At 58.3% G+C, this 10,971-nt stretch overlaps 1 protein-coding gene across 1 annotated transcript; it reads right to left on the minus strand.

Annotated features, from left to right (window-relative positions):
• Nucleotides 1-946: 946 nt before the first annotated feature.
• SCRT1 (scratch family transcriptional repressor 1) lies at nt 947-3,257 on the minus strand. Its single transcript, XM_070749316.1, has 2 exons — nt 3,143-3,257; nt 947-1,767 (listed from the first exon to the last, which is right to left on the minus strand). Exons 1-2 carry the CDS (start codon nt 3,255-3,257, stop codon nt 947-949), a joined length of 936 nt encoding a protein of 311 aa, XP_070605417.1.
• Nucleotides 3,258-10,971: the final 7,714 nt, after the last annotated feature.

The raw sequence follows: 10,971 nt of genomic DNA on the forward strand, positions 1-10,971 counted from the left end.
CTTCGTGGAAGGAAGGAAGGAAACCAACCGGCGCCTCGTCGAGGGTCGCTCGCGGGAGGGTGGAGGGGTCGGTCCGGTCATTCCGCGGGAGCAGGGAAGGGAGGGGGGAGCAGGCTGCGGCTGGAAGGGGGGAAGGAGGGAGGTTACCTGTCCAGGTGAGGCGCTGGGCGTTTCGGGCTGCCCCCGCCCTCACGGGGCGGGGAGGGGGTGGGGAGGAAGAGGAGAGGGCAACCTGAGGAGGAGGAAGAAGGCGCCGCGCTGCGCTCGGGTCAAGCCTCATGCCAGCTGAGCGGCGACGGGGTGGGGGAAGGAGGAGGAAGTCGGGAGGAGGAGGAGGGGGCAGCCTGAGGAGGAGGAAGGCTCGGGTCAAGCCTCACGCCAGCTGAGCGGCGACAGGGTGGGGGGAGGAGGAGGAAGTCGGGAGGAGGAGGAGGGGGCAGCCTGAGGAGGAGGAAGGCTCGGGTCAAGCCTCACGCCAGCTGAGCGGCGGCGGCGGGGGGGGGTTAGGAGGAAGTCTGGAGGAGGAGGGGGCAGCCTGGCTGCGCTCCTGTCAGGCCTCCAGCGGGCTGAGCGGCGGTGGGAGGAGGAGGGGGCAGCCTGAGGAGGAGGAAGGCGCCGCGCTGAGTCGGGGTCAGGCCTGGAGCGGGCTGAGCTGCGGGGGGGGGAGGAGGAGACAGCCTGAGGAGGGGGCGGGGGGAGGGGGGCAGCCTGAGGAGGAGGAGGAAGGCGCCGCGCTGCGCTCCTGTCAGGCCTCCAGCGGGCCGACTCGTAGTGCTTGTTCAGGTAGGATTTGAGGGCGAAGCGGCAGGGGGGGGGTGGCTAGGAGGAGGGGAGGGGCAGCTGGAGGAGGAGGAAGGCGCTGCTCTCGGGTCAGGCCCCCAGCGGGCTGAGCGGCGGGAAGGGGAGGAGGAGGGGGCGGCGGCGCTGCTGCTGCGCCCGGCGGGGCTCAGGCCTGGAGCGGGCTGAGCGGCGGCGGGACGGCGCCCTTGAAGCAGGCCGACTCGTAGTGCTTGTTCAGGTAGGACTTGAGGGCGAAGGTCTTGCTGCAGCGCTTGCAGCGGAAGTGCTTGAAGGCCGAGTGGGTCTGCATGTGGGCGCGCAGGTTGGAGCGGTCGGCGAAGGCCTTCCCGCAGTGCGCGCAGCCGAAGGGCTTCTCGCCCGTGTGCGAGCGCATGTGGCCCTGCAGCAGCCACGGCCGGCTGAAGGCCTTGCCGCACACCTCGCACTTGTGCTTCAGGTCGTGCGTCAGCAGGTGCATCGCCATGGCCGGCATGGAGACGTAGACCTTGCCGCACGTCGGGCACTTCTTGGCCATTTTGCTGTCCAGGCTGCGGTGCGTCTGCTTGTGCCGGCTCAGGTTGGACGAGGTGGCGTAGGTCTTGCCGCATTCGCTGCAGGTGTGGCGCTGCGCGGGCGGCGGAGCCGGGGGCGGCGGCGGGGGAGGCTGCCCGGCGGAGGGAGTGGGCTGGCCCAGGCGGGAGACCCCCACCCCGGCGCCCCCCGCCCCGCCGCCGCCGCCCACCACCGTCGCCTTGCGCCGCGAGCGCCCGTCGGTGATGAAGAAGGCGTCGACCGCATAGCCCTCGCTCACCGCCGCGTCGCCGTTGATGTAGCCTCCGGCCAAGGCGGAGTGCGGGCTGTCGGCCTGGTCCGAGTCGCCGTGAGTCCCCGGGTAGATGACGCCCGTCGGCGGGGGCACCTTGAGCCCGTTCTCGCCCTCCGCCTCGTACACCGAGGACGGCGCGATGTACTCGCTGATGTAGCCACCTGCGGGATGGAGGGGAGGGGGAGGGAGGAGGGCCAAGAGACAGAGGAGGGAGGGGGGCAGAAAAGGCAGGAGGGGACCCCCGTTAGCACAGACCCCTCATAAGGGAGATCGCTCCGCAGTGGCTGCTCTCCAGAGTTCCCCCCTTAGGACAGGCAACAAGCGGGATCCGGAGAACACCACCCCCACCCCGCGGCCCGCATCCTTCTCAAGACAGAGGTGCGGGGCGGAGAGGAGGCAGGAGGGAGACCCCCTTTAGCACAGACCCCCTGACAGGGGCGACCGCTGCACAATGGATGCTTTCGGGGCTCGGCTGCAGAGCTCCCCACTTAGTAGAGGCAACAAGCGGGGTGCGGAGGAGGCCTCCCCGCGCCCCGCATCCCTCTCCAAGCACGCCCGGGCAAGATCCGCAGTGCTCCGTCCTTAGAGCCGTTTCCCAGTCCGTCCACCTGCGGCTGCTGGGCCAGAAAACGACCGGGGGGGGGCACACCGAAGAGCGGCTTGGAGGGGAACGGGAAGGATGGGAGGCGTAGAGCGAGGAAGAGGAGCGAGGCATCCTCTCCTCGCCCCCTCCCCCCACCCTCCCTCAAGGTCAACTCTGCAGGAGACCAAAGGCACCGCGGGTGGGGAGGGGGGGCCGCAGCGTTGCGGAAGCTAATCACCCTCCCTCCCCCCCCCCCCCATTGACGATTACGCAACATGCTGCAGCCAACGTTGGCCCGAACAAAAGCGGGCAGGAAGGGGGCTTCCCTGGGCCGGAGGGCGGGTGGGATGCATCCTCCGCTCTGACTACGAAGAGGAGGGGAGGGGGGTCCTTCCCCAAGAGCGCGGACACCCCCCCCCCTCCAAGGGGAAGCGGCCTGTTGGAGGCAGCCGCGCGCTTTGCCCTTGGACTCGCCGCCGCGCGAGAGAGACAAAAGGCCCCGCTGGCAAAGCAGGCGCCACTGCGGCGAAATGCCTCCCACCGCCCGCGCCCCCCCCCTCGTCCTTCCCGCGCGCATACCTCTCGCCCGGCGGGATCCCCTTGGAAAGAGGCCGGCCTGCCGCCCACCCACCCCCGCGCGCCTCCTCCCCGCAAGCTGCGTCCCATCCAAAGGTGCCGAGTCAACGCCAACGCGAGCCAGGCAGGCGGGCGCAGAGCCGCTCAATATGGCTCTCCCGCATTCCAGAATAGGGAGACGGCGCTCCTTCGCCCGGTTAGCCCCCCCCCCCCCAATACACACACACACCCCGCGCCCTGCCTCGCTCGCGCCGTGGTGCCCGCGGCCTGCTGCCTCGGAGTTTCCGAACCGGGGCGCGGGGAAGACGGCCGCCCGCCCTTGGCCCCTCTGGAGGCCGACCCCCTCCTCGCCCACCCGCGCCGTCCCCCCTCCTCACCCTTGTCATGGATCCGGGAGTTGAAGTCGGTCCGCGATCTGCTGTAGGAATTCTCGAGGTCCGCCGAAGGGAAATCGTCAAGTTTGACCTTTTTCACCAGGAAGGATCTGGGCATGGTTCTCTGGACTCCCCCCGGAATGTGAGAAAGGCGCCCCCGCAGCTTCCGCCGATGGGTTCCGGGCGGGCGGGCGGGGGGGGGGAGGCGATCCAAAGAAAGGGGGAAGAAGAGGCGGAGGGAGGGAGGGAGTTGGGGGGGGGGGGTCAGAGGAAAGGCAGCCGAAGGCGCGGAAGAACGAGCCCGCCGCGGGGGAAGGAGGCCCGGGGGTTCCGGGGCGCCGCGGGGGCTATGGCTTTATGGGCTGCCGCCGCTTCCGAAGGCCTGAACTGAGCGGAGGTCTCCAGCCTGGGCGATTGCGCCGCGCCGGTCGTCCTTCCCGCGGCGGCGGCGTCTTTTGTGCGAGGCAAGGCTGCGCCTCTCCGGCAGGCCGCTCGCTTGCCCTCCAGCTCGGCTCTGGAGCCCCCCCGGAGTTCGGAATGTCACGGCCGGCGCCGCGCTGGTTCATAAGAGGCGGCCGGCGGAGGAGTCAGCACCCTGGACAGCTCCCGGCCGGCCCCGGCGCTCCGCTTTGGCCCCGCTCGGGGCGCCGCCGAGGCCGCGCTTGCCTTGGTTGCCTTAGCCCGGCCGGCCGCTCGCTCGCTCGCCCGCTCCAGCACGGCTGCGGCTCGGTGTCTTTGGCCGGTCGGCTCGTCCCCCCCTCCCCTCCGCCGGTGCTCTCTCTCCTCCAGTGCGGGTCGGGAATGCGCGCGCCTCCGAGCCCGCGTGTGCGCTGCGATTGGCACGGGCGTTCCGCTTTGGGGCGGGCGGCGAAAGGGGGGGCGGCAGGGGGGGGCGGTAGTTGCGGGCCGGCTGGGGGTTCCTCATTCAGCACCGGACAGCTGCCCGCCCGTCTTCCTTCCTTCCTTGCCGCAGCCTCCCTCCGCTTTGCGGGCGCCGGGTATTCTGGAAGATCCGCGGATCAGCTGTTGGGATTTTATAATGCGGCGATCAGGTGGTGGACGGAAATGGAAGCGCTTAATTTAATCCATCAAAGGGGGGGGGGAGCCTCTCTCGGGAGCCGCGCTGAGACGGAATGATTTGTGATGCTGGTGTGAGTCGCCTCCTGCGCGGTCTTTTTGGAAAAGCCTCCCCTCTCTCGCCTTGGGCTTCGGGGCTGGGGAGGGAAACGCCGAGGACAGACAACAGGCGAGTGGGAGGGGGCGGAGGAGGAGGCGCAACATATTAGGTCTTCGCGGGGGGGGGGGGCGCGTCCTGTTGGGGAAAAAAATCTGGGACTCTCCCTCTTCAAGAGAAGGAAGTTTTGCCTGATTCCAGCGCCCGCCCGGGTCCACTAGTCCTGGCTAACGAAGGGGGGAGGGGGCCATCTTTCTGATCTCCCCTCCCCCCGTTCGACTCCCGGGCTGTGATTTATGGGACGGAGCGCCGGGAGGACCTGTGGGCTCCGGGAGGCGATAAAAGGAGCGCAGCGCTCACTTTTTAATGAGGTGAGAGTCCAGCGGGCCTTTATTCTTTTGTGGAAAGGAAAACGCGGGGGGGGGCTCGCGGAGCAGGTGACGAGGGGCAGAGGCGCCTGTGGATCGGGCGAGGGCGGGAGCCGCAGGCTGTCAGTAACGGGGGGGGGAGGCGAGGGAGGGGCGCTTAGAGGCTTCGATCCGTTGGCTGCAGCCGAGTGCCGGCATTTTCGCCACGTCTCCTCGGCCAGAACCGCAGCCCGGGCCAAAGTAGGGTTTTCTCGGGCAGCCTTGGCGCTCGTGAGCCCCCCTGTCCAAGACGCCCCGCCGTTGGTCTTAAGCAAACTTTTCAAGACCCGGATCAGACCCCGGACCCTCTTGGAGCTCAGGGGGTCTCGGTAGTTCCTTCCTGGTGGTCTTCATTTCTACTTTCGGCTGATATTAAACGCCTGGGATTTTTTTTAAAAAAAACCTGGATATGGCTGTTCCGTTTTTGTATCTATGCACAACTTTAAGCTGCTGTTTTATGCTTTGATTGTATTTTAGGGGGGGGGGGATTTACTGGTAATTTTCTAACATTATTATTACATTTGATTTTAGAAGCCCAGTGTAAGGTTGAATAAATTCACTCCTAAACCCTCATTCCTGGTAGGAAGTGATGCTTCGTCTTTTCATTCCAAATCTGGTGTAAGTATTCATGGATTCGGCTTCAGGGATTCCGAGTGTATGATGGGTGGTGATTAAAACGGAGGTCCGGCTCTGTGTTGGTGGAGGCAGGCAGGGTTCCCTGGGGTCCCATTGGTTGGGGGTATGGGGAAAGGGAGGGTCTTGCCTTCTCTTTCTGCTCCAGATCCCCATGGACGATTGGGGGGGCCACTGTGGGACACAGAATGCTGGACTCCATGGGCTTTGGGCTGATTCAGCAGGGCTCCTCTTAGGTTCTTATGTACTATGGTGGGTGGGGGTGGGAGGAGAGGAATGGAATGGAACCAATTAATTCAGGAATCACTTGAGTTTTATTTATTTTGGAATCTTCGGAAAAGGACGCATACAAATCTAATAAATTATTATTGTTTTTCTTGTTGTTGTTGTTATTATTATTATTATTATTATTATTATTATTAATTTATGGGATTCGTAGGCCGCCAAACGCCTTGCGGATTCTTAGTTGCAAGAACCGCGGACAGAAGGAAAGGTTGAATTCACTGTTTCCTCAGACCCAAGTGAGGTATAAATCCTGACCCTCTCCCATCTCTGAAACTAGGACTTTACTCATGGCTTGTGTGTGTGTGTGGACAAGGAAAGTGAAACCTTGAAGCTGCCCTTAAAATGGACTTATGCTCACTGCAATTCCAAAGGAGCCAAGACCAACCAGCCCTTTGACAGGAGCATCCTTCAGAAAACCACAGGCCGGCCCCATGGTTGGTTATCACCTATAAAGCCCTACATGGTTTAGGATTAGGTCCAAATTATTTACAGGACCGTCTTCTGCCTCATACTCTGATCAGTGGCCCACAGGATGGGCCTTCTTCAGTCCTGTTGACCAAACAGTGTCGACTGGTGGTGGTGGGACTACAGGGCGGGGCCTTCTCTGTGGCAGCTCCAGCTCTATGGAACCAATTTTCCCCGGAGATCTGCACCACCACCGCCCTCCTAGCCTACTGGAAGGCATGCAAAACCCAGAAAGCCTAGGGTTGTTGAGCCATAGTATTCTGCTCCGGCTAAGAATGGAATGAATGTTTTGTTTTGGGGTTTTATTTATGTATTTATTCAATTTTTTATGCCGCCCTTCCCCTCAGACTCAGGGCGGCTTACAACATGTTAACCATAGCACTTTTTAACAGCCTATTGCCCCAACAATCCGGGTCCTCATTTGACCCACCTCAGAAGGATGGAAGGCTGAGTCAACCCTGAGCTGGTGATGAGATTTGAACCGCTGACCTACAAATCTCACAGTCAGCTTTAGCAGCCTGCAGTACAGCACTCTAACCACTGCGCCACCTTGGCTCATCAATTTTAATTGTAACACATTGTTGTATTTATGTAGGCCACCCAGAGTCTGTGAGGAGTTGAGCGGCTTATAAATCTAATGAAATATAATAAATAAATTAAATTAAATTAAAGTCCCTCTGAATTTTTGGAGGGGGGGCGCTGCCTTCGGTTGTAAGGGTTGGGGAGGCAGCCTGAGGAAGGGGGGGCAGGACCCCCTAGAAAGAAGGGGTGCGGAGAGCAGCCAGACTGACTGCAATTCATGGTATTAATTTGCAGGGCAGAAGGGAAGGGCCTTCTCTGTGGTGGCTCTGGTCCTTTGGAATCAACTCCCCCCCCCATGAGATTCGCACTGCCCCCCACTCTCCTGGCCTTTCGAAAGGTTTTCTGCTCTGGTTGATAATATGTTGGAGAGTGGGGTGAATCTGGTGGAAGGGCTTCAATTGCATGGGGGGGGGGGTTGGACTTGGGTTTTATGTTGGGGTTTCATACATGTTGTATTTATCTTGTAAGCCGCCCTGAGCCCGCTGGAAAAGACCGGCCTAGAGATCCCAATCCTAATAAATAAATTCAGTCTGGCCACCCAAGGCACCTACTACTCTTGCCCGAACACACAACAATAATAACCACAAAAACAACAACCAACGACACTGCTTGGGCAGGAGACCCACATCAGACAAAGGGTTATCCAACATCTGCTTAAAAACTTCCAGTGTTGGAACATTCACAACTTCTGGTGGCAACTCCAGTTCCACTGATCAACCGTTCTGACTGTCAGGATTTTTTTCCTTAGGTCTAAATTGCTTCTCTCCTTGTTTAGTTTCCACCCATTGCTTCTTGTTCTACCCTCAGGTGCTTTGGAGAATAGCTTGACTCCTTCTTCTTTGTGGAAACCCCTGAGATACTGGAGAGCTGCTATCCTGTCTCCCCTGGTCCTTCTTTACATTCAACTAGCCCTGCCCAGTTCCTGCAACTGTTCTTCGTATGTTTAGCCTCCATTTATCCCCTCATCCTCTTTGTGGCTCTTCTCTGCACTCGTTCTAGAGTCTCCACATCCTTTTTGCATCATGACTACCAAAACTGAATGCAAATATTCCAAGTGTGGCCTCACCAAGGCCTTGTAAAGTGGTATTAACCCTTCACGTGATCTTGATTCTCTCCCTCTGTTGATGCAGCCTAGAACTGTGTTGGCTTTTTGGGCAGCTGCTGCACACGGCTGGGTCAGATTTAAAGGGTTGTCCACCAGGACTCCAAGATCCCTCTCACAGTTACTCCTGTTGAGCAAGGTACCACATATACTTTACCTGTGCATTTTGTTTTTCTTGCCTAAATGTAGAACCTGACTTTTTTCAACCTTGAATTTCGTTTTGCTAGATCTGTGTTTCCCAACCTTGGCAACTTGAAGATATTTGGACTTCAACTCCCAGAATTCCCCAGCCAGCATTTGCTGACTGGGGAATTCTGGGAGTTGAAGTCCAAGTCCTGTATCTTCAAGTTGCCAAGGTTGGGAAACACTGTGTTAGACAGCGCCCATCCTTCTGTATTTTGGGCTTAAGACCCCTCTCACTTCCACTCACCTTTCGAGCTGGGAACTAGAAGCCAAGGGGACTAGAAACCAAGACTTACGAAGAGAGACTGCGGGAACTGGGCCTGGAAAGCCCCTAGAGAAAAGAAGGGCCAGGGGGGACATGATAGCTGTCTACAGGTATTTAAGGGGTTGCCACAGAGAGGAGGAGGACACTTTATTCTCCAGGGCACCGGAGGGCTGGACGAGGAATAACGGCTGGAAACTCACCAAGGAGAGAGTCAACATGGAGACAAGGAAGAACTTCCTGACGGTCAGAACGATCAACCTACCAGCGGAGGTTGTGAACTCCAATACTCTGGACATTTTTAAGAGGAGATTGGACTGCCATTTGGCTGGGATGCTATAGGGTTCCTGCTTAGGCAGGGGGTTGGACTTCATGACCCGCATGGTCCCTTCCAACTCTAACAATCAATCAATCAATCAATCAATCAATCAATCAATCAATCAATCAATAAAATATTTTATTTTAAAAATAAAATAAAATTAAATTAAAAAAATAAAAAATAAACTTGGCCTCTCCTGCCTCAGCAGGCCCAGAGATTTGGGGGAGGGGGGGCGAGGAGTCAACCCGAGGAACCTCGGGCCGGTCAATAGGCGCTGGGCATCTGAAAGTGGACACCGGTTGGCTCTGCGGCTCCCTCCCACCTTTGGATCCCCGCCGCCCCCGTTCCCTGCGCCCCATTGATACCGTGCTTCCTCGGCTCCTTTGGGCCCCAGCGAGAACCAGGAGGCGCTCCGGTGGACGCGCGGGCGCCTTCCTCCCCACTCCCCCCCACCCTCATGCATTTTCGCCCTCCCTCTCGCTTTTCCAGCCGAAGGAGGGGATCGCAAACCAAGCTCACAATCCTCCCCCCTCCCATCGCTTTGGGTTTACAAGTCACCCCCGTGACATCACGGCTCTGGAGCCAATGGCCTCCGTTTCATGCTAATGAGGGGGGGGAGATGGCGAGCAGACGGTCTCCCTCCCCCCTTCGCTCCCTTGCACGACGATTCCTTTAGGAGACATATGTCCCTAATTAACAAATATCTAGGAACAAGCCCGCGCGCTATTGTCTTTCCCGGGGCGGCTTTCTTGACTCTTCTGCGGAGGAGGGAGCGCGCAGGAACCCCGAGTGACAACAAAGGCCGTGGGGGGGAACCCTCCTCTCCTCTCCCCCCACCCCGCAGGCATCCAGCTGAGCAGCTCTCGGAAGCCTTTGGAGGGGGCTTCTCCGGACACAAGCGCCGAGCTAAGAGATGTTGGAGTTGAAGGTGGGAGATGATGACTCTTCTGTCCCATCCATCCATCCATCCATCCATCCATCCATCCATCCATCCATCCATCCATCCATCTATCTATCTATCTATCTATCTATCTATCATCTCTCTCTTCCATCCATCCATCCATCCGTCATCTCTCTTTCTCTTCTATCTATCTATCTATCTATCTATCTATCTATACAGGTAAGATGATGGATGGATCAATGGATCGATGGATCGATGGATGGATCAATGGACAGAGACAGACAGATAGATAATGGATAGATGATATATATTGAGAGATGATGGATGGATGGATGGATGGATGGATGGAGGGAGGGAGGGAGGGAGGGACGGACGGATGGATGGATGGATGGATGGACGGACAGATAAGATGATAAATAGATAGAACGATAGATAGATACAACGATAGATAGAACGATAGATAGATATGGATGGATAGATAGATAGATAGATAGATAGATAGATAGATAGATAGATAGATAGATAGATAGATAGAGGAGTGGGTTGGTGAGTGGGTGGATGGACAGATGGACGGACAGACAGATAAGATGATAGATGGATGGATGGATGAATAGATCAGTGGACAGTGATAAACAGATAAATAATGGATAGATGACATAGACAGAGAGATGATGGGTGGATGGATAAACAGACAAACAGATAGATGCACATAACTGCCTGACTCTTTGACTGTGTGTGTGTGGTCAGGACGTTTGTGCAATCCACGGGGACAGATGGAATTGTCCTTGGGAGGCAAAACCCACAGCCACTCTGCCTTGTCAGGGTTGAATTTGAGTCTGTTGGCACCCATCCAGGCCCCAACAGCCTCCAGACACCGGCACATCACTTCCACTGCTTTGTTGACTGGACATGGGGTGGAGATGTAAAGCTGAGTATCATCTGCGTACTGATGATACCGCACCCATGCCCTTGGATGATATCCCCCAGTGGTTTCATGTAGATGTTAAAATAGCAGGGGGGAGAGGACTGAGCCCTGAGGCACCCCACAAGGGAGAGACCTCAGGGTCAACCTCTGACCCCCCACTGACACCAACTGCAACCGACCAGAGAGGTAGGAGGAGAACCACTGGAGAACAGTGCCTCCCACTCCCAACCCCTCCAGCCGGCGCAGAAGGATACCATGGCCGATGGTATCAAAAGCCGCTGAGAGGTCGAGAAGCACCAGGGCAGAGGATAAACCCCTGTCCCGGACCCGCCAGAGATCATCCATCAACGCGACCAAAGCGGTTTCCATGCTGTAACCAGGCCTGAAACCCGACTGTTGAGGGCCTAGATAATCGGCTTCTTCCAAGGACCGCTGGAGCTCGAGCGCCACCACCTTCTCAACAACCCTCCCCATAAAGGGAAGGTTGGAGACTGGACGATAGTTGTTGAGAATGGCTGGGTCCAGGGACGGCTTCTTGAGGAGGGGGAGCACAAGTGCCTCCTTGTAGGGATCCGGAAAGGACCCCCTCCCCAG

This window comes from Erythrolamprus reginae, chromosome 3 (assembly GCF_031021105.1).
Source record: "Erythrolamprus reginae isolate rEryReg1 chromosome 3, rEryReg1.hap1, whole genome shotgun sequence".
Taxonomy (NCBI): Eukaryota; Metazoa; Chordata; class Lepidosauria; order Squamata; family Dipsadidae; genus Erythrolamprus; species Erythrolamprus reginae.

Excerpts from the sequence above, each read along its gene's own strand:
- SCRT1 (XM_070749316.1), bottom strand. The coding sequence starts at position 3,257 with ATGCCCAGATCCTTCCTGGTGAAAAAGGTCAAACTTGACGATTTCCCT. Across the intron at positions 1,768-3,142 it reads CTCCCGGATCCATGACAAGG|GTGGCTACATCAGCGAGTAC; the intron begins GTGAGGAGGGGG and ends TCCATCCCGCAG.